General features: G+C 42.0%; 3 protein-coding genes across 8 annotated transcripts in view; 2 read left to right on the top strand and 1 right to left on the bottom strand.

Annotated features, from left to right (window-relative positions):
• dis3l (DIS3 like exosome 3'-5' exoribonuclease) overlaps window positions 1-9,847 on the top strand; it is a 29,501-nt gene extending 19,654 nt beyond the window's left edge. Inside the window, exons 11-18 of one of the 2 annotated variants that reach the window (XM_086295917.1) lie at window positions 977-1,069; window positions 1,152-1,440; window positions 3,871-4,106; window positions 5,290-5,444; window positions 5,620-5,798; window positions 5,889-6,034; window positions 6,699-6,870; window positions 8,421-9,847. In XM_086295917.1, coding sequence (XP_086152043.1) covers window positions 977-1,069; window positions 1,152-1,440; window positions 3,871-4,106; window positions 5,290-5,444; window positions 5,620-5,798; window positions 5,889-6,034; window positions 6,699-6,870; window positions 8,421-8,738 — 1,588 coding nt within the window. In that variant the 3' untranslated portion in view covers window positions 8,739-9,847. The remainder of the gene's footprint in view (window positions 1-976; window positions 1,070-1,151; window positions 1,441-3,870; window positions 4,107-5,289; window positions 5,445-5,619; window positions 5,799-5,888; window positions 6,035-6,698; window positions 6,871-8,420) is intronic. The other variant, XM_086295926.1, reaches the window with a different exon arrangement.
• On the bottom strand, window positions 9,554-20,320 carry LOC147339560 (TIMELESS-interacting protein-like). 4 transcript variants are annotated; one of them, XM_086295950.1, is made up of 8 exons: window positions 19,512-20,320; window positions 16,792-16,939; window positions 16,243-16,333; window positions 14,875-14,950; window positions 14,444-14,566; window positions 14,294-14,357; window positions 13,278-13,487; window positions 9,554-10,532 (listed from the first exon to the last, which is right to left on the bottom strand). In XM_086295950.1, the coding sequence occupies exons 2-8, from the start codon at window positions 16,925-16,927 to the stop codon at window positions 10,288-10,290; spliced, it is 945 nt and encodes a 314-aa protein (XP_086152076.1). In that variant the 5' UTR covers window positions 16,928-16,939; window positions 19,512-20,320; the 3' UTR covers window positions 9,554-10,287. The 4 variants fall into 4 exon arrangements, with proteins under 4 accessions (XP_086152076.1, XP_086152066.1, XP_086152086.1 ...); XM_086295940.1 differs by lacking the exon at window positions 19,512-20,320 and adding an exon at window positions 19,134-19,448; XM_086295960.1 differs by lacking the exon at window positions 19,512-20,320 and adding an exon at window positions 18,118-18,409.
• Window positions 20,321-21,271: 951 nt separating this feature from the next.
• Window positions 21,272-25,043, top strand: LOC147339559 (uncharacterized). 2 transcript variants are annotated; one of them, XM_086295981.1, is made up of 3 exons: window positions 21,272-22,012; window positions 23,006-23,050; window positions 23,143-25,041. In XM_086295981.1, exons 2-3 carry the CDS (start codon window positions 23,011-23,013, stop codon window positions 23,979-23,981), a joined length of 879 nt encoding a protein of 292 aa, XP_086152107.1. In that variant the 5' UTR covers window positions 21,272-22,012; window positions 23,006-23,010; the 3' UTR covers window positions 23,982-25,041. The 2 variants fall into 2 exon arrangements, with proteins under 2 accessions (XP_086152107.1, XP_086152115.1); XM_086295989.1 differs by lacking the exon at window positions 21,272-22,012 and having other exon boundaries at window positions 23,011-23,050; window positions 23,143-25,043.
• Window positions 25,044-26,064: the final 1,021 nt, after the last annotated feature.

The raw sequence follows: 26,064 nt of genomic DNA, 5'->3' as shown, positions 1-26,064 counted from the left end.
TTGTGCTGTATTGTACAAATGAATAAAACTGAGTTTAAAATATCTGCAGTAAATGAAGTGAAGGTCGGGGCTGCAAAAGTAATGCTTGCACTTGATCTCCACAAATTTTCCTTCCTGGGAACATGCAGCGATGACACCATGTGACAGGGAAGCAGCACAAAAAAATTTGTGTCACAGCTGAACGGCCGACAAATCTGCAGCAAATGCATTCTGCTGTCATCTCGGTGTAATCTCGCTATAATCCAAAATCTCTACGGAATTCTTTCAGCACCTTGTTGAGTCTTGGAAGTGAAGAAAGGAGTGTTCAGAAGGCAGAAGTGTCTAACCCAGTGCTAATAAAATGTATCTGATAAAGTGTAGTCTGCAGATAAATTAGTAAGAAGGTCCATGAAGTGCATGTCGTTTTTTAAAGGCAGCAGCAGCAGCAGCAGCAGCAGCAGCAGCAGCAGCAGCAGCAGCATGTACAGAAGATGATTGAGAGCCGAGTGAGGAGAGAAACTCCGTGTAGACTGTTAACAACGTGCACTTATAAAATAATACTGAAATCTTACTATATATTTTTTATGTTGTGATTTTTAATGTCGTTTTGGTCCTCTGCTTTCTCTCTGACTTACTCTAAAATTCCATTTTACATTTCATAGCTGTCCACAAAGCAGCGTGCAGATCACCCACCTGTCCAGCTCGCCTCCACACTTTAAAGAAGTAAATTAAAATCTCATGATTGTGGTTTGAAGCCTTAAATTCTATTTCAGAAAATGGGGAATATTTATTAAATCATAAGAAAAACATTTTGCTTATTTATTTCATCCTTCCTGACTTATTAATAAACAGAAGGATGAAAATGACAAAGGTGGAACAAACTCTGAATATTTAGTACTTATTTTCAAATTATGTCTCACTTTTGATTAGAAAGAAGATGATAAAGCTGCTGCTTTGATCTCATTGCCTTTTTATATTTATTATGTCACTTCTTAAGGGCTACAACCTACTACCTGGCAGACCGCAGGTACGACATGCTGCCTGCTATTCTCAGCGCAGACCTTTGCTCACTGCTGGGAGGTGCTGACAGGTTAGTAGACTTCCCATCACACGTTTCATTTTCATATGCTTAAAATGCATGCTAGTTGTGTAACTGACACTTTCAAATTCAGGTATGCAATGAGCGTGCTTTGGGAGCTTGACGCAGAATCCCTTGAAGTCCAAGAGGTCTGGTATGGTCGTACACTCATCCGCTCCTCCTATCAGCTCCACTACGAGCTGGCTCAGGCGCTCCTCAACGGAGAACAGGTTGAGGTAGCGGAACTGGCCAACCTGGGTCCTCAGGAAAAGGGTTCTAAGCTAGCTCAACTCACTGAGGCACTTGAGATGCTCACACATGTAGCCAGACATCTTCGGGCAAAGAGGGACAGAGGAGGAGCGCTGGAGCTGGAAGGAGTGGAGGTATGATTGGTTTCTTGTATCTTCATAGAGTATTTTGTGTGTTTTGGTAATGTGTGTACTTAACAGTAAGACTATATAAATAAAGACTGCAAACATTTAAGGTTCATGTTCTTAATTGAAAGCGTAAGCATGTTATAGCTGAGTGTCTAACCCTAACACATCGTCATTACTGACGTCTAACATACGACACAAAATGATTCAATGAATCTGAAGTGAATCAAACAAAGTAAACCATGCACATAGCTTCAGTGGAGAGAAATCCATTCTGCACATTAAAAACTGGAACCACTATCTTTCTCGCACATTTCAGCTGCAGAAGATTCTCCCTTCTAAGCTTCTGTCTAAGTGAAAGTTTGACTTAACCTCTGTGTTTGGTCATTTTGTCAGATGACATCATGGTTAGAAAATTCAGTATCAGTCACCCCGAGACACTTCATACAGCCGAGGGGAGGAAATCAGGTCAAAAGACACCTGTGGAAAAGGGCCAGGGATTAATGATAACTAATGATTAAATGGAGATTGGTCTATAAACATGTAGTCAGTGATAATGATGACAAAGAGGTGATGATGATGTTCGGCGTCATCATGAGAATCCCCCAGCAGCCTACGTCTATTGCAGCATAACTAAGGGAGGATTCAGGGTCACCTGGTCCAGCCCTAACTATATGCTTTAGCAAAAAGGAAAGTTTGAAGCCTAATCTTGAAAGTAGAGATAGTGTCTGTCTCCTGAATCCAAACTGGAAGCTGGTTCCACAGAAGAGGGGCCTGAAAACTGAAGGCTCTGCCTAACATTCTACTTTTAAATACTCTAGGAACAACAAGTAGGCCTGCAGAGCGAGAGCGAAGTGCTCTAATAGGGTGATATGGTACTACAAGGTCATTAAGATAAGATGGGGCCTGATTATTTAAGACCTTGTATGTGAGGAGCAGGATTTTGAATTCTGGATTTAACAGGAAGCCAATGAAGGGAATCTGCTCTCTTTCTAGTCCCTGTCAGGACTCTTGCTGCAGCATTTTGGATCAGCTGAAGGCTTTTCAGTGAGTTTTTAGGACTTCCTGATAATAATGAATTACAGTCGTCCAGCCTGGAAGTAATAAATGCATGAACTAGTTTTTCAGCGTCACTCTGAGACAGGATATTTCTAACTTTAGAGATGTTGCACAAATGGAAGAAAGCAGTCTTACATATTTGTTTAATATGTGCGTTGAAGGACATGTCCTGGTCAAAAATGACTCCAAGGTTCCTCACAGCGTTACTGGAGGCCAAGGTAATGCCATCCAGAGTAAGAATCTGCTTAGATGCCATATTTCTAACATGTTCAGGACTCAGTACAATAACTGAATGAATTTAGACGCAGGAGTCTTCCAGGTCTTTATGTTTAGTTTGGTTTTTTGCTGTGTTATTTACAGAATTACAGATGGATACCATATATTTCTTTTCATCGATAATAAATTATAGTACGGTCTAATAGAGACGTTATTTTTAAAATCAGGCGTCTAAGCAGAACACGTTCCTCAGCAGAAAACATTTTATCAGAAAGTCATTTCAGTGAGAATATTGGAATAAAGAAACCAAGCACTCCACTGTGAAACCACTGACAGTTTTCACATTAGATCACAGCCATTTATCTACAGCGGCTGGTCGGCCATCTGTTAAAACCTCATATGGACAATTCCTGTTGTTCTATAAGATGCTCTCTAATAGGATGTCTTGGATTTATTTATTATTCAGTTATTGCATTCCTGTTATGGCTGTACGCACACAGAATATTGATATGAAGTAAAAATGATTCTCTCGGGTTGCTTCTGGGATAGTGGAAAAACCAATATATTTCTAAAAGTGTGTTTAATGATTGAGCTGCCACCCAAAAATCAAGTTCTTATCTTGACAAAGCTGGATTATTGACCGCTGGTGAAACATCTGTTGTCCTGAAGGATAAGGACAACAGATGTTTCATCTTGATCTATTATATAAAACGGCCAAAACTGTGTTCAAATCCAAACTTTCTGGCTTCTTTTGGTTCCTGCTGAAGTGCTTTGGGTCCCCTCAGTTCATCCTTAGTCTGAGAAAAGTTTTGTTCTCTCTTTAAGGCACATTTCCTTTGAGCTAACTTAAACTCTGATTGGCTGTCCACTATAAACAAAAAGCATGAACAGCAGATCGGTGGAGTTTCTGTGCCCATGAGCAGAGCTGTGTGCCTGTTAGGGATATGTGTTCTTACTGGTATGATAGAGAGCTGAACGTAGGAAAGACAGTAGACTGTTTTCAGGTTGAGATTCATTCACATTTGGTTCTCCGTGCAGCATTTGTTCCGGTGGAATGGTGCATGTTCAACTGAGTTAAAGTAAACTGTAGTAAAATGTGGCCCACTGATGCATTTTCATATTCTTTTTCATTGAAGTCACGTTAGAAGCATTTTCCCTTTTCAGGTGGGTGCCCAGCTGGATGAGGAGAGGAACATTACGGCCCTGGTCCCTCGTCAGCCCCTGGAGGTCCATGAGACCGTGGCAGAGTGCATGATTTACGCCAACCACTGGGTGGCCCGCAAGATCCAGGAAGCTTTCCCCAACCAGGCCCTTCTAAGGTGTCACCCACCACCACAACAGGAGCTATTCAACCAGCTGGTGGACACTGCAAAGGCCAAAGGTTTCACCATTGACACCAGGTAATGTTTTTGACTGTTCAGTATAGAAACTGAGGAAATGCATATTGTAGTCCAACGCACATCATGTTCAGACACACAAGTGTGTGAACCTGAAATGTTTGATAACACGGGGACACACTCAGGTGTCACATGAGCAGTCAGACAAGAAGAAGACATGTTCCTTCAGCTCAGGTTGAGGTTGAAGCCAAATATGCTTCCAAACCAAAGACTAGAACATATGATGAAGCATATCTTGCCTTTGGCTTCAGCTTCACAACAGCTGTCGTGGCAAGGTCGGTCTCCCCGACAGAATTAGTTTCCCCTGCGTCGGGAGCACACGCTGGGCTGTCCAAATCACGGACAAACAGGATCCCACATTCTTGATTTTCAGTTCACAAACACTTCTTATAACGACTAACTACTCCTGAAACTTTGGAGGTTTTAGCTCTTTACACAGTAAAGTTACAGGATAAATATAATTATCAGGCAAAATGTCCTTCGTTTGTTAAAATAATCCCGTCTGATACCACGAGAGGACAATAAATATTTCATTTTCTGTTGTAACCCTTAAACTGAATGGTAATGTAACGACACTCAGGTTTCACTTTTTTACAAAACTAAAACATCACTACTTCCACGTCTGACTGTTTGTAATGGAGGCGGCGTAACCTGGATCCACACTCCGTGCCCAGCGAACGCTCGCCACGCAGGGGGAACACATGCTGTCGGCGATGCCGACCTCGGCACAACGCTGATCCTGCCGCAGTTTGTTCCCCGGTTCAAATCCCGGACAAACAGGATCCCACAGCTGTTTATGCTTTTAAACCCGTTTTGCACAGAGAGCAGTGTTGAATATTCTCACACGGGAACAAAACAAACAACTCAAATAATTAAAGATGGTTTGTTTTTCTGTTTTTTAAAAGAGGCAGTGATTTATTTAATTACAACCTGTAATCTATTACAGTTAACTTTTATTTGTTTAACTGTTTACAAAAGGTCTGAGGATCTGAGGCGTGGAATGAACTGCAATGGAGTTTGAAAACAAAATATGAATGTGCGGTTGGAGGATTGTGGGGGGGGGGGGTTAAACCAACAGCAGAACCGGTCCCAGGACAAGAGACATGGTGATGCAAGTAGCTTTGTGTCACTGACTGCTGAGATGAGAGGCCTCACTCATCCCTGGTTTCTGGCTCTGTTCCTTCAGGTCCAACAAGGCTTTAGCTGCCTCACTGGACCGAGCTGTGGACCCACAGGACCCCTTGGTGAACAGGTTGTTCAGAATGATGGCCACCACTGCTATGTCACAGGCTCTGTACTTCTCCACTGGTGCTCATCCTCAAGACCAATACTACCATTATGGTACGATACCGCTGCACAGCTTTTATTGGCTGCACTAGAGTTTCAGTGTGACTGTGGGTCAGTCCATCCATCACACGTCTGCACACACTTGTCCAACGTCTGTTGTTTGTGAAGAATTATTCGACTGAGAACTAGAAAGAAGGCTAACGTGCTGATATTTGCTTCGTTGTCGTAGGTCTGGCTCTGGATCGCTACACACACTTTACCTCACCCATCCGTCGGTACGCAGACATTGTCGTGCACCGCCTTCTTACCGCAGCCCTGCACATGCAGAGGGGCGTTGTATCTGGTAAAGCACCAGCCAGTAACAAAGAAGTGGAGGAAATGGCTCACCATGTCAACAGCAAGAACAGGGTCAGGGGTGTTTTATTGTTTGTGTTTTTCAATGATTCACCTCTTACTCTATTAACAGAAGCTGTGCTGACGTCTGTGTTTCATTTGCAGGCAGCACAGGCAGCCCAAATGCGATCCACAGCACTGTTTCAGTGTCTGTTTTTCAGAGAACGAGACCCTCAGACAGACCCGTGCTGTGTGGCTGACGCTGTTGTCTACTCCATTCGAGACAACGGTGTCTTGGTGTTTATCCCAGAGTAAGAACCTTCAGTCCTGTGTTTTGTTCTGCAGTCTTCTTCTTTTCCTTTGTTTAATGGAGCTGTACAGCAGCTCACAGACGGCCAACCACTCGTGTATTTTTAATAGACGAATTCAAAGTTTATGACAATGAATGAATTTGTTGGAAGATGTAATTGCACGCTAATCAATGTATATTTAACAGTATACACGCTAGTTTTATTTTCTCTTTAAAAAACCTCAAAATGAGTTTTAAATTGTATAAATTTACTAAACGAATTCCTTAAACATTTATTGTGAGCAGGGAAAATCGGCTAAAACCCCGAATCTTTTCTCTACCAGGCTTTAAATAAGTTAATTGCATTGCTGAAGTTGAGTCTGTGGGGAGGGACGGTGCTTTGGAGCCAGCCTTGTGTTTGTGGCACTTCTACGTTAGCTTAGCTAACCTCTGGAGGTTGCTGCTTGTTTATTGCAAGGAAAGTGTAATTTAATAACATCAGTGTTCTCCATGCTTGTGGTGTTACAGGGATATGCAATATTAACAGTTTATTAAAATGTAACCTGTGGTCATTTTGAGAAGGCTGTAGAATCCATGTAATGATTAAAATCACAGGGCGCAAAGCAGGTTGAGTAATATCACTGAGTAAGTAAGGCTGCCTCTGACCACAGCCATGTTGTTCACAGGTATGGTGTGAGGGGGCCTGTGTATCTGAAGAACAAAGAGGGCCTGGTGGTGGTAGCGGGACAGGACGGCAGCTGTGATTGGCAGGGTGGCACTGTGCGAAAATACCCGGACCGCATTACCACCACCTCCAGCTGTGGCACCTCCACCTTCAAACTGTTTGACCACATCACCGTAAGTCACAGAAAACGCTAATCAATCATTTTAGAAGGTTTCCAGCAATGCAGCGCCTAAAGGCGACGATTCCAAATATATATGCATGAGTGTATATGAATCACAGGTTCATACGACTACTGGATCTTTTGTGGTCCAACATTAAGAGACGTTTTATGATCTTGTTGTGATAAAGTGTTGTGTGGTTGCTGCTTTGTTAGCTAATCTCAAGGTAACAAAACGTCAGTAAGATGAATGAGACGAAAATGATTCCTGAAAATAAATCATTTAAAGTTATTCAGTTTATTGTTTTTAAATATTATATGAAAACAAAAACATAAGTGTGGGGGGGGGGCTCTCCTCCAAGACAAGAAATGTAATGCTTCCAGTTTGTGGCGTTTCTACACAAACATTTTGTAAAGGGAGATAAAAAATGACAGTGGGCGGTAATTGTTTTCACATAAACGCCTTTAAACGCTGCACGGTCGCACTCTCTCTCTCGCACTCGATAAATGATCCATTGTTGCTCTGCACACGTTTGTTACCACAAACGTCGCATGCACTTATGTCATTGTCATGAGACACTCTTGCAAACAAACTCACGGTTTAGTAACACAGTAGAGCAGCATGTTTACGGGACAGTAACAGTAATCTAATTACCTTTTTTGCAACAGTAATCCCTTACTTTACTCGTTACTTGAAAAAAGTAATCTAATTATGCGTTGCTGCCCATCACTGGCGTCAAGTTATATTAAGTTCAGGCATGTTACACACGATGATTGTGAGGAATAAGTGCATGTGAGCAGGAAACATTACCCTAAGGTTAGCTAACAAAAAGAAACTGAAGTAACGGTGTGTTATTCTCACATCTTTGGCTTTAAGACATGAAAAAGTGACAGAGTACTGCTGCTTCCACTGTTATCAACATCTTTTCTTTCTTTCATGGACTTATCCTGGGGTCATAAATGCCAAAGGGCAAAGGCAATGCTAACAACATAGCTTACTGATGGATGATGATGGATGACACATGTGGCCAAAACAAGATAGAAAGAAACATTAGCCCAAACACAAGTTGTCCACCACAGCATTGACTGCTGTCAAGCTATGATCATATCAAACAAAGAGATGATGATGATATTCAACAAACAAATCAACAAAACAACAACCTCACTGTGACACTTGACCGAGGTCACAGTGTTAATGAATGTTTTTCTCCCCCTCTGCTCCAGTCTCCACGTCGTGTGAATGTTAGAAAGCACAGTAAAGAAAGTTCGTGTACGGATGGATGAACGTTTGTTACATTGGATACGTGTGTGTAACATACGTATCCAATTTATCCTATTTATGAACAAAATTGTGGCACAGTCGGAAACTTCTCCACTCTACACCACTGTCTACTTAGCTGTGACGCTGCGCACAGTGCTGAGAGGACTGCTGTTATATATTACGTCACAAACCTTAAGTGGGCCTGTCTTTGCATAGCATTCCATTAGACTATTTTCAGTAGGTGCCATTACTGTGTAGTGATCGAACTGAGGAATACTGTGACTTACGTTCTCTGCTCTCTTCAGGTTCGTATTTCTGTCCACTCTTCAACTTGCCACGCTGACCGTCTAAACCTCGAGGTCATCAGCAACAAGCCTCACCACAGTGCCAAGTCCCAGCAGCCCAGCCCTCAGGGCCGCAGTCAGCTGGTCAAAGAGGTGGTGCGTCAGAATGAAGAGGCGCTGGCTCAGGAGAAGACAGCCCGGCGCCCCAAACTCTCCAAAGAGGAAAGAGAGTTTCGTCAGAGCAAAACTCCCAGTCTGTACTCTATTCTGGAAGAAATCAGAGAGTTGGCTCTGATGGATCTGGAAAGGGCTTCACGCCTCCCGGCAACAACAGCATAGAAACGCTGTAGCCCAGCTTTACCTCCAAGCAGACACTTGTGAGAACTGCACGCTGTGCGCTAACAGAACGGTGATCATTGAAGATCACTCGTGCTGAGTCATCCAGGTCATTCTTGTAGCTCCAGATTGTGTGTGGACAAACCACACGAGTGTGTGAAGTCACAGGAAAGCAAACACAATATTAAGTAAAAACATGTCCCGCCATCTTTTTAGAAACCAGAGTCAAACCGAATCAGTGGATACGTTTTGTAAAAGTTAGTTTTTAAAATCACATCAAGTTAAACTTAGTTGTAAGGAGGATAGGGAACGTGTTAATGCCAGTGAAGTGTCAGCAGTTACTTTGACAAGACCTAGTACTCACTGCAAATGTGGTTCAATCCTGCAGGAAACTAGTCAACTGCAGCAGGTTAAAGAAGTCTGGTAACAAAAGGCTTTTCTCTCAGCACCAGTGATCTCAATATCTCACTGGTGGGATCAATGTCTTGTGTTATAGAACCATTTTTGGTGAGTTCACACATATTGTACTACCTGTGACCACTTCATACAAAACCCAGCACGAGTATTGTTCTGGAGATGATAAAACGTCCACTCGTCCATTTTCTTCTGCACGTCCTGGAATCTGTCCCAGCTGTCATAGGGTGAGAGGCAGGATACGCCCTGGACAGGTCACCGGACTGATAAAACTTCATGTCACTCATTAGCAGACTTTAAAATAAACCCGTAGAGTAATGAACACACCTGAGGTTGGTTGTGTTGGAAGTGATGTATAAAACTAGGATGTATTTATCTTATAGTTTGTATATCAAGAGCCTGTATAGAAGACACCAACACCAAGGACATTTTTATTGTTTGAACTGGTAAATAATCAGAACCGTTTTTTGGTTTGTGGATTTTAAGATTGTTTTCTAGAACTACCAACAGAAATATGAACTGTACATAACTATTTCAATATGTGTGCAGTGGCCTGTAATTAAAAATGGTGTTTTCATTAGCGCAGATGGAGCCACTTCATCGTGTTGCGTTTCATGTCCCTGCAGTAGCTTAAGAAAGAACTGTTCATAATTGAACGAGCACTTAATGCTTGGAAGAGGGTGATGGTCAGTTGACAGCTCTCTCTCACACACACACACACACACACACACACACACACACACACACACACACACACACACACACACACACACACACACACACACACCCCTTTTATAGAAACATGTTTGCAACCAAAATTCTGCCAATAGTGAAACTGGAGAAAGAAGATGCATCAGAGCAGGAACTGTGGATCAGTTCAAATATTTTTCTGTAACAGATACCAACACATGGTAAATACGTTTAGGATTTGGACTTTTAAAAATAAGAAAAACATTTATTTCCATTGATTATAAATGTCTTTGCTAACCCAAAGCTGACGTCACAGTAGGAACATGTGCTCAAGATATAAACCACCAGAAATGCACAACATTACTCTAATGAGCAGGCACGAACATTGGGAAACCTTTAAATCTGCTCACTGCCAAAGCTTTTCAGCAGAAACTGCTGCACGTGAACTTTAATCCCCCTCTACACAGTCGTTGCTGAGCTGTTGCTCAGGGCTGAGGCCGGTCTCAGCCTCAGCGGGCTCAGAGTCTTTGGGGGGAAGCGGGCTGGTTTGTTGCGTGGAGGTGTTGTTGGAAGGCTCGAGGTCAGGATCTTCTACAGTTTCATCTCCATCAGTAGAACCTTTGATGACATTTGGTGAGGATGCAGCTGGAGGTTTGTCTCCTAACATGGCAGCAGTCTGAGAGGCTGAAGGGCCTGAAAGGGTTGAGAATTAGAAACAGTGATGGTTTCAGTCAACACAGACACACTCAGTCTACTACGATTTATAAAAGACAGGCAAAGCTGAGATAATGAAAAATGAAACTGTAAACTGCAGGGTTCAAACTCATTGTTCAGGGTCAAATTTAAGCACTTTAAGCACTTTCAAGGTCCATTATCAAGCTTTTCCAGCACATTACCAAAAAAACAGATTGCATGTTCCACTTTGCATCACCTCAGTAAGACCATGTAAAAATTAAAACAAATCGTCTTAGGTTGACTTAAATGTTCTTTGTTCCTCTTTTGTTAAAACAGAGAAAAATGCACCACACAAAAATACTGAAAAAGGAAATGGTTGTCTTATATGCATATAGTGCACAAACTCAAAAAACTCATTTCTCTCAAAAATGCAGATGTGCAAATGTGAACAAATCAACTTGTTAGAGATGCTCATCTCCACTTGGAAAAAAACAACCACACAAAAGAAGAAATCTGCACAAATGAACAAGTCTGCTCATCAGATATTGATGCTTCTTTCCTACGGGACACAACAACAGGAGACAGATGTTTGGTACTTTAACTAGTTAAGCACCCACACCACCAAAAATGAAACACTAGTTAAGTGTCGGACTAACGATTAAAGCTTTCACTTGAGTGAAGTCACTAATATTACTGCTACTGCTAAGTAATGTTAGCCAAGTTTAAAGCACACTGCATAAATCACCATGCCATAACTAACTGCTGTGCTAGCACTGCCGTACTCTATCACACTCAGTGCATTTCAATCATTTCTCCAGCAAGTTTGATAGCTAGCAAAATAATAATCATAGTTTTAAACATTAGCCTGTGTTATGTACACATACTCGAAATTATTTACTGTCATGTGACTCAAGAGTACAAATTCCTTCAGTGTCGTTTTCCATCGAACACTCATTAAAACAGCACGAACCCTGAAACTGCTTATTAAAATAATATGTATGTAAATAATAGTATGTTGCATTATAAAAAATTAAGCTTTTGACTGCCCTCCAAACTTCACGTTAACTTCAGATCTCTGGAAGCTACACTACCCGAACGATGTCAGCTGTTTAGTTTCTATACTGGACAGAAAAAAAAAAAAGGGGGGGGGGTGGATTGGCTCCTCTTAAGGAGGACTAACAACTAAAATGTGAAAGTTTAAAGTCGATGAGTAAATCATGCTCGGGTAATACAATGGAAACGGTCTCATATCACCATCTAGTGTTATAAACTGTAAACATTTTTATGGGTGAAGGCTCATAATAGAGACCGATCAACAGGTCATTTTCTTTTCTATGGGTCTCATTTAAATCACATTACATCATTTCTGCGGTAAATGAGGACCCTGAAGAACGATTTAATGTCACTGTTAAAGATTTGTAGACAATAGATCGCAGACAGCTGGCTCCGCTTTAACTAAAGAGGAAGTAAAAACAGTTGGGATCACAAGTGTAAGGCAAAAACAAAAATACTACGCCTAATTGAAGCTGACATCAGACAGGCAGTAAAGAAATCAATGTTTTCTACATGCTTTGCCTCTTATTACCAAACTCCACACTAATGTGAGGAATCTCTGGTGGTTTGGACGAACTGTGCAATAGGGGAACTCGTCACTCGACCTTCAGGGTTTCTGGTGGATATATACACTAGATCCACTTCACTATATTGTAAGGAGTATTCACTCACCACCCATCATCCAAATCATTGAATTCAGGTGATCCAGTAACTTCCACAGCTGTATAGAATCAAGCACCTAGGCATGCAGACTGCTGCTACTAAGTGGAAGTGTTTGGGAACGACAGCAACTCAGCCATCAAGTGGTGGATCACGTAAAATCCCAGAGTGGGGGTCAGTGGATACTGAGGCGCACAGAGGTTGCTAATTTTCTGTGGAGTCCATCGCTCCAAACTTCACGTGGTCTCCAGATTAGCTAAAGAACAGTGCACAGAGAGCTTCGTGGAATCCATTTCCATGGCCGAGCAGCTGTAGTCCAAGCCTTACATCACAGAGTGCAACGCAAAGCAATGGGACACAGGAGAGATGCAGTCTATGGAGCGACGGATCACAGTTCTCAATCTGGAAAGCCGATAGACAAGTCAACTTAGCAGTTGCCAGGACAACAGAGCTCCAGGTTTGGTGGCAGGGGGATTTCGGTGCGGGGTTGTTTTTCAGAAGTTGGGCTCAGTCTCTTCGTTCCAGTGAAAGGAACTCTTAATGCTTCAGCATACAAAGACATTTTGGCTCCCGACTTTAAGGGAACAGTTTGGGGATGGCTTCTTCCTGTTCCAGCATGACTGGGCACCAGTGCACAAAGCAAGGTCCACAAAGACATGAACTCTGGCATGGGAGTCCTGACCAGAACACCACTGGGATGAATGAGAGCAGAGACTTGGAGCCAGGCCTTCAACATCAGTGTCTGACCTTACAAATGGTCATAAACTCCCATAAACACTCCCAGAAGAGTTGAAGCTGATATAGCTGCACAGGCGGACGTCGTGAATGGGATGTCACTCGAGTTCATATGAGTGTGGGGGCAGATGAGCAAACACTTTTGGCAATATACTGTACATTCAATGTTTTGCTTTTTGTATTTTCATATAAAGTTAATACACCAATGAAGCTAGATGATCCTTATGAACCTTGGCTGGATGTTTTGTAGCAGAATCATTAATTATTTCTGTTATATTGTGTCCCAGCTGTATGATACGTTTTTGCCATTCTTACCAATTTGCTGCTGGCGTGCGAGCCTCTTTTCCAGGGCCCGCTGTCTGTTCAGCTCAATGCGTTTCTGCTGCTCTTCGGTCAGAGAGGGAGTAGGTGGGGGAGCGAGGGCTTCGGCAATCTGCCCTTGGGGAGCATTAATAAAACTCTCTCTGAACAGATCAGGATCCCCAAATGTTTCCAGTTCACGTTGTACCTCTTCGTCACCAGCACCTGAACACAATTTCAAGCAGTGCTGATAATTAAGTCCTGTGGAATATGGCAAGTATTATAACAGTGACATTAAATCGTGCACCTGCAGGTGTGAATCCACCGTAGGGCTGTTCGATACAACGATATATACGGTTTGATGATATAAAAACGTCTATTTCATTTTACGCTATCGTTTGTTTCGTGGTGTCGCAAAATAAACTGTTTACGGCAACATTTCTTCATGGTTCTGATGTCACTGTAGTAAAGTTCTCTTTCTCTTATATATAACCACACTACGGACGGACAAGCGCCTGTTTTTATGCGTTGTCGTTAGCAACAACGACGGTAAAACCATCGCGTGTCCGCTTGTTTATGTTCCACATAAACCTTTCAGAATAAAGCTCAAGATCCTGTTGAGACTTTTCAAAATAAACTGAGTCACGTGAAAGAGCAGATTGTTTACGGATGAGAAGTAAAAAAGAGCCGCCAGGTGTTAAAAAATAAAGCTTAGACTCAAACGTTAGAGCAGGCTTTCCCCCGCAGCACGCCGTGTAATAAATACTCACAAAGAAAACGGCGCCGTTACAACTTCTGTCTAAAAATGTGTCGTTTCATGCATCGGTTAAAACACTCGACTCCAGCTACATGACGCACAGCTGGAAACACTTCACGCAGGTCGAGATTCACAGAATTGACAGAAAATGTTACATTTCTGTGATTTATATCGTTATCGGACGATAGAATTCTTATATCGGGATATGAGACTTTGGTCATATCGCACAGCCCTAGTCCACCGTATCCCCATCAGTAATGATTTTTCTTCTTACCATCTGTACTTGTAAAATCTTCATGTGTCAGGGGCATGTCCAGTCGTATTCGTTTAAGACATGTCTATAGAAGAATGAGTAAAAAATTACAAATTCTGAACATTAGGAATCCCACACGCTTGCAGGAAATATTCTACTGCTTCCTCTCACCTGCACTTCCTTTTTGCTGCCGAGCCTTTCCACTTTGTCAATAAAATCTTCAAATTGCAATTTGGGGTACAACCTGTGGGCCCAGTTCTCCATCTTCTGCATCAGCAGCCGCAGGTCTGCAGCCTAATGGGGCAAACATCAAAAACAGCGAGTAGTGATATGAAAGAGGGCTGTGTGTGATAGGACGCTTCTTCTTCCCACTAAAAAATGACTTCCAGTCATTGGAACAACAGACATCTTAATTTGGTAAACCAACCTCTGGTTCCCCTCACTCATTTTTGACCACGACAGAAAGGACAACTTTTGACCTTTTAGTCTCAAACCAAATTTAGGACATCTAATTAAAAGCTGACAGGCCAAACAGATTTAGCTCAAAAACCAATGTTCATTCACATCTGGTAATTGGTGGGACAGATGTTATCATATCCTACCTCGTGTCCTTTGCCTTTGAACTGGATATTGTCAAAGAGAGTGCCCAGAGCTGGAAGCCCTCGATCTGATATCAGCCTGGGGAAAAAATATTAAGACTAAGTTAAACCATTAATGGATTACAAGCAGGGTTAGCAGCACATCCAGGCGTATTTGGCTTATCCAATTCAGGATCGTGGATGGCTGAAGCCTATCCCAGCAGCCAGGTCGCCAGCCTGTCACAGGGCCAACACAGACAGACCCTCTGAATGGAAATGTCAGTGCCTTCAGATGTACCATGTTCAGAAGGCAGTAGCTTGTTGGGGGGGGGGGGGGGTAGGGTGTTTGGTTTTCAGGGTGCCCACAACCTTTCTTTTCCCACCTGTTTGTACATAAGGCAGTATAATGAGAAATAGTCAAATTTCTCCATCTAAAAAAATAAAAAATTGCTATATATATATATATCTATCTATATCTATCTATCTCTATATATATCTATCTATCTATCTCTATATATATATATCTATCTCTCTATCTATCTATATATATATATAATCTATCTATCTATTTATAGCAAAGTTGCAATTAATTTGAATATTTTATCAAATGAAAATCTATGTTTTTCTTTAATACAGCTTGCAAGTTTTATCCTAAGTATAATCGACGTTCTTACTTAAAAGCTTATTTAACATCCTTTGATTTAGTATAACTTAGTTCTGTCCAGGAACATTGTGAACAGAACAGTAACAGAGGAGTGCCACTGGGACACCCACTGGGAGACTACTGGGAACGAGCCTGACTTATGGTTGGCAATACTAACCAGGTTCACACTATAGGTGTACAGAGACTGGAAACATCTTTCTCACACACATCCAGGGATGTCTCCAACGCTCTGACAATTTTCAGTCTGGGAATTTTGCCCATCCAAATGATGAAAACAACAATGGTATTAGAGTCTTTCTTCTTTAAATGACTGGCAGAGTGAAGCTGCACCATCATCACACAGATGCAGTCATTTGTACCCGCCGCTAAAGCGTAAGAAGACGCTGCAGTACTCTGCGAAACGACAGGTGTCGCCACTCAGATAATATCACATCACTTTTTTTGTGCAAAGTTCTTTCCACAAACTTACGTTTTCAAACATTTGCAACAACTCTGTGTGTCAGTGTGTCTCTGAGCCTCTGTGCACGATTATTAGTGAAACGGTGATAAAAACCAGTGCAGTCACAGACTCGTGTTCAACCTGGCTGCAACACTGACAGTCTGCACACGTCAATCAATGATTTTGGCCTCCTTGTGTCCCAGCTCACACAAGATGACATCAAATTCCTATTTAAATGCGCATTTTAATGCATTTCAACCCTCTGTCGTGATATAAATGTCTTTGCTACCTGTGGGAGTCCAGCTTGGGTTGGGGTCTCTTCACGCCTCTCCTTTTAGCAGTAGGGACATCAGCCAGCTGTGATACCTCACCTTCATCTCCTGCATTGAAAACACATGACAACAGGATGTGTTTCTAACTCATTCTGTTGGCAGCGTGGCAAACTTCAAGCTTATCTTTAAATCCAGACAAATTATAGACTGGAGGTTACAGAAGAAATGTGCTGGTTTGAACAGTATCTGATAGGTTTCATTTGCTCACGCAAACAAAAACATGTGTGTTGTTATTGTTAGAAACATCCAGTCTCAGAGAGATGCTGAAAAACCAGTTCATGCATTTGTTAATTCTAGGCTGAACTAACAAATTCATTATTATCAAGCTGTCCCAAAAAGCTTTGTGGAAGGACTATGAGAGGTTGTATTTCTCCCACATTAGCCTTTTTTCCTGAATCTTATTTTTCTATGATTCTTCATTAAACCATGAATTTAAAATACAAAGTTCTGAATCATCACATCTTAAAGACCTCATAGTAATCCTGTAAGAGCACAGCAGCATCTACCATCTGCAAAAGGGTCTCCTTCCTCCTGGCCTCCCCGGCCTGGGGAGTGTGGTGGTGGGAGTGGGGGGAAAGCTTCATCCTCTATGCCGTCATAGTCAGGAATGTCCTGCGGGCTATTTTCCTGTGGGTCAACCATGGTGAGTCGGTCCTGGAGACAAAGTAAAAGACGTGTGAGCCCCAGTCGTCAACAGCATCAGCATTAAGTTACATGAATTTAACTGCAAGTTGAAAAAATGACATTTATTTCTGTAAGAGTAATTCTTTACTGTGTTACAACATCAACATGAAAACCTAAAAAACTGGCATTTACTTTTTTCTTTTTTTACATCAACAGGAGGAGCTGTACAGACACTCATCCCACCTGGAATTATACCCCAAATTCAGAAATGTACTATTATGATACATTAATGGTCCATTATGTTTGTTTCACAGTTATATACATAATACAATTTATAGATTTGTATATATTTACATTCTATCAGGGATGAACTGGTTGTGAACCTTTGGGCTGATAATGACATTTAAAAGTTACAATTTGGATGAATTATTACTGCGATACTTCTTTTGGACTCTGTAGTACCACAGAAATATCATTAAAGTAACAGGTTTGTTTTAAAGTCTTTCAGCTGTTCCGTAAGCATCATCGTCATCATCATTTATATAGCACTTTAAAAACACACCTGGCAGACCGAAGTGCTGCACAATACAAATGTAGTAATAAAATAGCAAAAAACAAACATAGCAATAAAGTAAACTCGAGCCAAAATGATGTGACACAACTAGGGCTGCCACAAACGATTATTTTGATAGTCGACTAGTCACCGATTATTTATGCGCTTAGTCGACTAATCAGATCATCATCCACTGGACGTAAAACTACAGCTTATTGCACCAGCAGCATCTGCTCTTATATAACGATCATTAGCTTACAGCTTTAAGCTTTTAAGGTGCTAACTAAAAATAAAGACAAGATGATAGTTTATTCAATTTTAATGAAATTTGCAGATTGTTTCGGTGAAGTATAATAAACTCCTTGCTATCTAAAATATAACAGGACACCGGAGTATATTCTGGAGCATCTCACACTTCTGATAATCAGCTGTCTGCTTGATGTTTATTCAGCTGTGTAAAAACTATAACTTTAATCTCAGCCAAACAGATTTACTCAGGAACAAATAAAATACTAAAAAAAAAAAAAAAAAAAAAAAAAAAAAAGCCAAACAACAACATTTTTAATTTATCTAAGTGACTCATATATATTTAACCTGAGTAGCGAAAGATGGCGGTGGGTTTGAAAACAATTTGCCGGGAGTCCGGTGTTCTCACCGTGCTAGTGACCTAGCCCCCGGCTAGCTATCGAGCTAGTGGGGAACAGAAGTCTCCAAAAACGTCGGAGCGCTTTTGAAAATATGCGGTGTCTTGATAAACTGAGCCGATATTTGAGGTTTACACAGCTACATTCTCGGCTGAAAATATGTTAAACGTTTATTTTGTGACCCAGAAAGAATAATAAGAGTAATATTAAAACTAACTAGCTGCCGCCATTGTTGGAAACTGAGCTGGGCCGCGCTATGAATTCTGGGACACAGCTGCTTCTTCTTCTTCTTCTTCTTCGGGGTTTAACGGCAGCTGGCATCCTTGTACATGCAGTGCTGCCATCTTCTGTTTCAGTCCGTTATTACACTCTTAAATCCTGCCACTTATTCCTGCGTCTTTTGCGATCTTACAAAGCTTCAAACGACGCGTCGACTATTAAATCAGTCGTCGACGATTTTGATAGTCGACGTAATCGTGACTAGTCGACAAATCGTGGCAGCCCTAGACACAACACAGACACAAAAGGAAATCTTCTACATTGTTTTGCTGTTCACACAAGTTCTAATGCTACCCTTTGTTTCTGGAAGGAGACGATTTTCTGTCCAGTATTAAAGTTCAAAGAACAGGGTATCCGTCTCCAGTGGGCTGCTAAACAAGTTTACCAGAAAAATCAGACCCACGGTCATGTTGTGTCACTTTGAGTGATTAGTCAGCAGCAATAACAGGGAATGACAAACTGACAGACTTTGGATATAAAACAAACAATTTAAACATTTAGAAGTTAAACATCTTCTCGGATTCCTTTTGCTGCACATGTCTATGTATGTATTTGCTGTACAGTGTCATTTGTTTGGAACATTAATCTTGATGTATACATAAACATTTGATTTAAAAAACGTGTTTAAAAATGAACACTGACACAATTAAACACAACACTGGTGCACGGTGACTGCAAACAGAAGCAGCTGCTTGTATCCTCCTGTGGATACAAACCAGCAAGAACTCATCAGATCTCTGTCACTCACCATTAATGAAGTTTGGCTTTTATTAATAAACAGAGAGCACGGATATCGGGCAGGTATCACTTCGTCTGGGCCCTTAATGGGGTCGTCCGTGAAGCGGACACGTCAGTAGCTCGCAGGCGCAGCCACAGGAAGGTGGCAAACTAAACAGGCTGCTGATCGGACCCAAACCGCTCGGCTCTGCAGGATTTCACGGTCAGAGCCGCAGCAGCAGGACACCATGATGTTAGCGGCTACAGTTTAGACAGAACCAAACTGAGAGACTTTGGGTAAGCTATGAATAATGTAAGCTAACTGCTGTCAGATGAAGGAGCTCTAAAGTGTGACAAGAACATGACACAGCAGCTCTGTTTAAAATGAAAGGAAACGTTATTGTCATACCTGTTATGAGCAGTCGACAGAGAAACACGACAACTTTCAGCTTCAGCCGCTGAGATGCGCCTTTTTTCCCTCCACAGGAACGAATGAACGCCTCCTTCCTCGTGGTTGTTATTAGCGCTCAGCAAACAGCAACATGGTGCATTAGCGCCACCAAATGGACAAGTCAAATTCTGTCAAACAATTTCGCCTGAAAAATGAAATATGGCCTGATAGCTTTCACCCAGGGGCGATTCTAGGATCAGAGCTTTGGGGGTGCTGAGCACCCAGAGAGCTGCCCAACCAGGCAAGATCAACTTTACTCATCACGATGAGTCGTCTTCCCCGTCTCGTCAGTCCCTGCATCCCTACATGTCTCCAGTCGTCCTCTGTCTGTCTCCTCGGTGCATTTAAACCCCTGTACCTCGCTGTCCTCATCGTCTGTTGTCCTCGCCCCATGTCTGTGCAAGTCTGCAAATTTCTTTATTAAATCACAAGATTCTTAACTTCATCAAGTCTCTCTGTGCCTGGGTCCTCGTCATGATACATGACATCACTGTTTTGCAACTTTGCCTATGGTACAATGGATGAAAAGATCTTTACTGCAGATACTACTATGGCTCTGTAGATTTTTTTACATTTTATTTTCACCTATGTCGCCTCACCTTGACTGGCACATCTGTCTATCACTTTTTGGTAGTCAACTCTCTCAAGCAGTTAAACGGTTTCCGTTGTGCCTGTCACTGCTCCCTGTCTGTTTGCTTACCTGGTTCTTCCTGACCTTGTACTTTCTCCTCACGTTCCCCTCTTTCCTCTGTCCCTCTTTGGACTGACAATCATACACAAATAGATTATATTCAATTAGATGAACAAATTACATTAATATGAAAAAAAAAATACTGTTAAGATCACTAATAAAAAGTCCTCTCTCAGTGCGTTTTCACCACAAGGCAAATAACCAAACCACGTGTTCATCTAATAAAAGATGTACATTTGTCCGCAGGCTATGGACAATTTTAAGTTTTACATTTTAAATATGCTATATAAAATTCAACGGGAGCAACAGGACGGTCAAATGTCACTGATTCTACTACAGAGTAGGACGGGTTGTAGGGTTGCAAACATCGTGAGAAAACAGTTTCAACACTGCAGGGGCGCACCTTGGACCAAGGGCAGGACACCTGCTATGAAAGGATGCTGAGAACCACAGGTGAGGCCAAATCAAAAGAGGAAAAATCCGTGGAAAGCAAGTCCACAGACACGTCGCAGCAGGATAACAGGCACCTTTATGATACGTAGCTGCACAAAGTAATATGGAGGTCACAGACATAGCGGGCTGGGAAAACATGGAATAAAACACGAGGAGGAGAAACGAGGCATGGGGACTGGCAGATACACAGAGGGGACACACAGGGGGTGAAGTCACGAGGGGAAATCAAATAAGCAACATCTTAACAGAACAACCGAGGGACCCTAAAACTGACATCAAACAACAACAATACAAGACACACAAAAAACCAGGTAGAAGTCCCGGGACCATGACATGCAGCTGGTTACATATGGTTAAAATGATTCAAATGCAGTAAGTGTGCACGTTTCTCATATCAATATAGTCCATAGCTTGATTACTGTCTGTAGCCCACATGATTAAACACTTTACTTACACAAAACATGTGAGTTTAGATTCTATCTACTGTATAGTAAATAAATATGTAGCCCAACAAGTATAAAATCCAGAAAGCTACACAACATGGGGCGGTTCATTTACAAACACAGGTCTAACTTGAGTTTCACACAGTTTTTATTAGAAAACAATCAAATTGTTAAATGCTTAAAGTACACAAAATGTCAGAAATCTGCACCGTCATGAACACAAATTTAAAGCTAATTTTTCGTGATTTGTTGATTAACCCTCCGAGGTCTAAATCCCACGTTGTGCACATCAACATCACACATTTGTACAAATAAAGTTTATAACAAAGACATGTTCAATATTAAGCTCTGGAAACAGCTTGTTGTTTTGTTGCCATAGCGATGCCTCCAGGGAAAAATTAGGGAGCAGAGCAAGAATGAGAGCATATTAGTGGATATATGCTTGATAACTTTGCCTAACAACCATAAAGAAATGTTTTATATTTTGTGTGCGTGTCCTCATTATTGAGCTTTAATCCTGCATGAAGGCCGAGATGAATCTCTTAGAGTAGAACTTTACAGGAACTATCAGAATAAATAAAAATAATAACACTTTGACTGCTTTAGTCTTTTAGATTCACTTCTGTCTGTTTTGTTTTGTCTCCATTTAAAAGATATCAAACTCTGAGCAAATGTAAAAAGAATCTCTGCACATTCCACAGTCTTTGCTGCTAAAGTGACATCACAGCATTTAAGCATGTTTTGAATGAAAACATCAGCATATGAACACAAAACTGAAGAGACACTGCAACCGTATGAAAGCAGACCACTATTTAGTGACATTTCGACGTTTCCCTGAGGATTAACTGCTCTGTAATTTACCAAGAACTCAAGTAAGCTCAAATTTCACTTTATAAACTTAAGAGCATTTACTTAAATATATAAATGCCTGATTTTCCTGCCTGCCAGGACAGTATTTATGTACTTTACATTGTGCAAGACTAGACTATATTTTCCATCATAGAGAGGATGATGTGGATCTATTATTCAGGAAAACAAATGTACATAAATGAGAAAATGTTCTTAATCATATCTCAGAGTGACAGAAGCTCTTTTTAACACGATTATTTCTGAGACTATTTTGTTCATTTAGGAAAATAGAGAAGACTTAAGTTTTGTTCTCAAACTATTAGAATTTCTGAGAACCTGAGGCTGCGTCCACATTTCTGAAAGCGCAGCTTTGTCTCTGCATTTGGGCCTTTCTTCCACACCTAAACAGCAGATTGAGTCACTGAAAGGTGAGATTTTTAAAAACGACGTTTTTGTGTTTAGGTGTGGACGAGGAAAACGGACATTTACTCAGGTAATGTCAAAAGTGTGCGCCGCTGTTGACGCTGTGGCCACGTTAGTGTTTACATGAGATCAGTTTCTACAATGGCAGCTGTAGACAACATACTGTGTCTGTTCATCTTAGTATCTGCAGTTTTGACACACTTACATATACACACAGTTACTGTGCCTCCATTTAGAAACACAGAGGCATCAGACGTGGCTTCTACATTCAACACAGACGCTCTCCCAACCCAAATCCTGACGTCGGTTTGGAATAAATGTCATTTTAAAAAAATGACATTTATGTATGCTGTAAGATTTGGCGTGTTCTTGACAGCGTTTCACTTTGTTTTTAGCGTTTAGATGTGGAAGGAGATGTTTTTTCAAAACTGCACATGTGGACTGGATTTCTTTTAAACGAAAAAGGAAAACGTGCGTTTTCAAACATAGGCGTGTACGTTCGGACGCAGCCTAAAGTCATCACAAAAAAAGCAAATTCTCTGAAGATTCTTAGTTGAGGTTTACTGATCATTGTTGTTTTGTGTTCCTTGTAGTCAAAATGAGTGCAAGTGGAGACGGACCACAAAATAACCAAAACGGTAAGCACATGTGCTCAGTCTAGAAATTGATGAAAAACTGATTTTCAGCAGATAGTTGTGGATGTTAATTAAAAGATTTAATGATCTTGCAGGCCAACAGGTTAACCCACAAAGGTTTGCAAATGGAGATCAGCAACCTGCTAATGAACCAGTTAATGGAGGCTTCGTGAACAATCTGTATCTCGCTCTCCGTGATATTCGTTGGTTTCTGCATGAGCTAATAGCTTCAGCACTGGGACAATATGATGACTTCTACGGTAGCGATGACGATGACGATGACAACAATGTCAACGCTCAAAATATTAATGTGAGGGACAATAATGCCAATGCTGACAACAATGAACAGCACCAGGATCGTAATGCTGTGGTTGTTGGTGGCATTGAAAATGAGGAGGCATTTGAAGACCGTGTGGATGTTCACCAGTACATCCCAGAAGAGGACCCTCAGCCAGGTGTTTCCAGGAGGAGGTCTAGAGAGCTGGATGAAGAAGATGTGGAACCAAACAAAAGAATCAGATGGAGCGATGATGACTCTGACTTCTTCTCTGCCTCTGACACTGATAGCGAGGGCTGTCCTCATGTTGGTAATATTGCCGATGAGGACATCAATCAGCAGGTAACAGAAGAAGCACCGCAGCCTGGTGGATCCATGAAAAGGTCCAGAGAGGAAGATGTTGACGAAGAAGGTCGTAATAGCAAAAAATCCAGGCTTGCACACTCTGATTCGGGGACCAGCTCAACTGTGTGCGACCACTCTGAGAGCAGCAGTGATGGACTTTTTGAAGATGCGCACGAAGAGCTTGACAACCATGAAGCTGGAGGCTCGAGGAAGCGTTCCCGAGAGGACTTTGAGGAAGAAGAGGAATACTTGCCGGCATGCAAATTTCAGAGGTGTTCAAATGAGTCCAGCAGCAGCAGTGATGAAGACTAACACTATTTCGACGGGTTTCTTCAGTATCCTTTTAGTAGGCTGATGGCCTACTCAGGTGACCCTGAATCCTCCATGCTTCAATAAGCTGGGCAAACACTGTGCAATTTCTTTCAGTCGCGTTATTCAGCTCCTGCTCAAACTGTACGATTGACTCGCAGGGGTGAGAAGTTTGTGCCTCCATCGCTTGTGTCCCGATCACACGCCGCACCGCTGTTCTACTCCGTCTCTTCGCTCTCATTTCTGCGTTTGCGCGTGCGCGGTGTGAGACGCTGCGGTGACACCCTCAGGACGACCCACAGGATTTCAAACAGGTTTGATTTTCTTACGATTTCTTACGACCAGCTCCCGATCATCAATCGGGAGCTGGTCGTGAGGTTTTAATCGCTTCTCGTTACCCCGTTACCCTCGTTATGTAGACGATGCACGACACACGATCAAGGCCAAACTCGGGACGACCTCCAAAACGGTCGCACGACTGAAAAATCGGCTCAAAATGGGCCAAAAATCGCACAGTGTATGCCCAGCATTAGGCTGCTGGGGGATTCCCATGATGCACTGGGTGCTTCTTCTTCACCCACTATGTTTAATAGACCTCTCTGCACTGAATGGTACTTGTTATTAACCTCTGGTTCTCTTCCACAGCATGTCTTTATCCTGTTTTCCTTGCCCCTCCCCAACCGGTCGCAGCAGATGGCCGCCCCTCCCTGAGCCTGGTTCTGCCGGAGGTTTCTTCCTGTTAAAAGGGAGTTTTTCCTTCCCACTGTCGCCAAAGTGCTTGCTCATAGGGGGTCATATGATTGTTGGGGCTTTCTTTGTAAGTATACCTTACAATATAAAGCGCCTTGAAGTGACTGTTGCTGTCATTTGGCGCTCTATAAATAAAATTGTAAAGCGCTTTGAGGGGTCCCGAAAAGTGCTATAAATGCATCATTATTATTATTATTAAAATTGAATTAAAAATTGAATAGATGTCACTGTGATGATTTCTTGCCTCCATAGAAAGCTTAGACCCAAATGCAGATTCAATGCACAGGGTTAAACTATTTATGAGACTTTGTTTAAAGAGAGGGAATGGAGAACGTGGCTCGAGCTAGGAGTGTCAGCAGAGAGCAGGAACCAGAGGAAAAGCTATCGAGAGACTGAACACCTGGCTCCTGATGGGAACAATCCAACGGGAATTCTGCAACAGAGGGAGAAGAAGTTGCTGGACGGGTAAGGGAGTTTGAGGGTAGGATGAGTATGTTGGCAGAGGAGACCTAAACACAGGGAAAACAAGGGGGAACACAGGGAAGCAGCATGCCAGAACTGGAGCAGAGGGGAAGCCTAGTTACCACTGGAGATGGCAGAACAAACTGGCGAGGAGTAGCAGGCAGCGCTGGTTTAAGAAGCCCTCCTGCTGATTGTTTGCAGATGAGGCCCAGGTGAGATGCTGGAAACTCCACCTCTGAAGTGTGGACACAGTATCCCGATTCCAAGTGGAAAAGCCCCTCAGACACTTCCATGGTGCATGACAAGAAGGATGAGGAAGCATTCATGGTCCATCCATCCGTCCGTCAGCGTAATGCCTAAAAGTTTATTCAGATGTAAATATATTACATTTTTAAATAAAGATCGTCAGTGTTTTTAATGACGCTGCATTTCATTCTTGTGTCTCTATTGGACAGTGTTGTAGAAGTCACAGAAGACAGGAATCAGTTCCAGCTTGGCCTGACGTTTGATCACTAGTGATGTGCGATACCACTGATTTCCTTTCCGATCCGATACCAAGTAAAATTCAGGGTGGTATCGATGATGCTGATCCGATACTTTGTACAAAAACTTTACTCTTTTATTGTATCTCAAATTATAGCGTCATAATCATTACAGGACATCAGATTACTTGTTCTTATCACGTAATAATGCAGAGTTCATCATATAGAAATACAAACCTGAAGTTGTGCACTATGTGAACACCTTGCCTGCCTGCAGCACTAAAGGACTCCGTGAGAGACGTCTGTCTCACCCTAGCAGCACCAGTCCTTCTCCTCCTCTTCAGTTCGCCTCAACATAAGCTCGTCATATTCTGTGATATGATTTACTCTGA

This window comes from Aulonocara sp. 'chitande type north' Nkhata Bay, linkage group LG1 (genome assembly GCF_057382095.1).
Source record: "Aulonocara sp. 'chitande type north' Nkhata Bay isolate Kocher_YH1m ecotype deep benthic linkage group LG1, A_spYH_male_GT1.1, whole genome shotgun sequence".
NCBI lineage: Eukaryota > Metazoa > Chordata > Actinopteri > Cichliformes > Cichlidae > Aulonocara > Aulonocara sp. 'chitande type north' Nkhata Bay.
Note: the sequence above shows the minus strand (reverse complement) of the source record. Positions and strands in the feature narration are given on the sequence as shown.

Excerpts from the sequence above, each read along its gene's own strand:
- LOC147339560 (XM_086295940.1), bottom strand. Across the intron at positions 14,567-14,874 it reads TCAAAGGCAAAGGACACGAG|GCTGCAGACCTGCGGCTGCT; the intron begins GTAGGATATGAT and ends TTGCCCCATTAG. Across the intron at positions 10,533-13,277 it reads CGCACGCCAGCAGCAAATTG|GCCCTTCAGCCTCTCAGACT; the intron begins GTAAGAATGGCA and ends CAACCCTTTCAG.
- LOC147339559 (XM_086295989.1), top strand. The coding sequence starts at position 23,011 with ATGAGTGCAAGTGGAGACGGACCACAAAATAACCAAAACG. Across the intron at positions 23,051-23,142 it reads ACCACAAAATAACCAAAACG|GCCAACAGGTTAACCCACAA; the intron begins GTAAGCACATGT and ends ATGATCTTGCAG.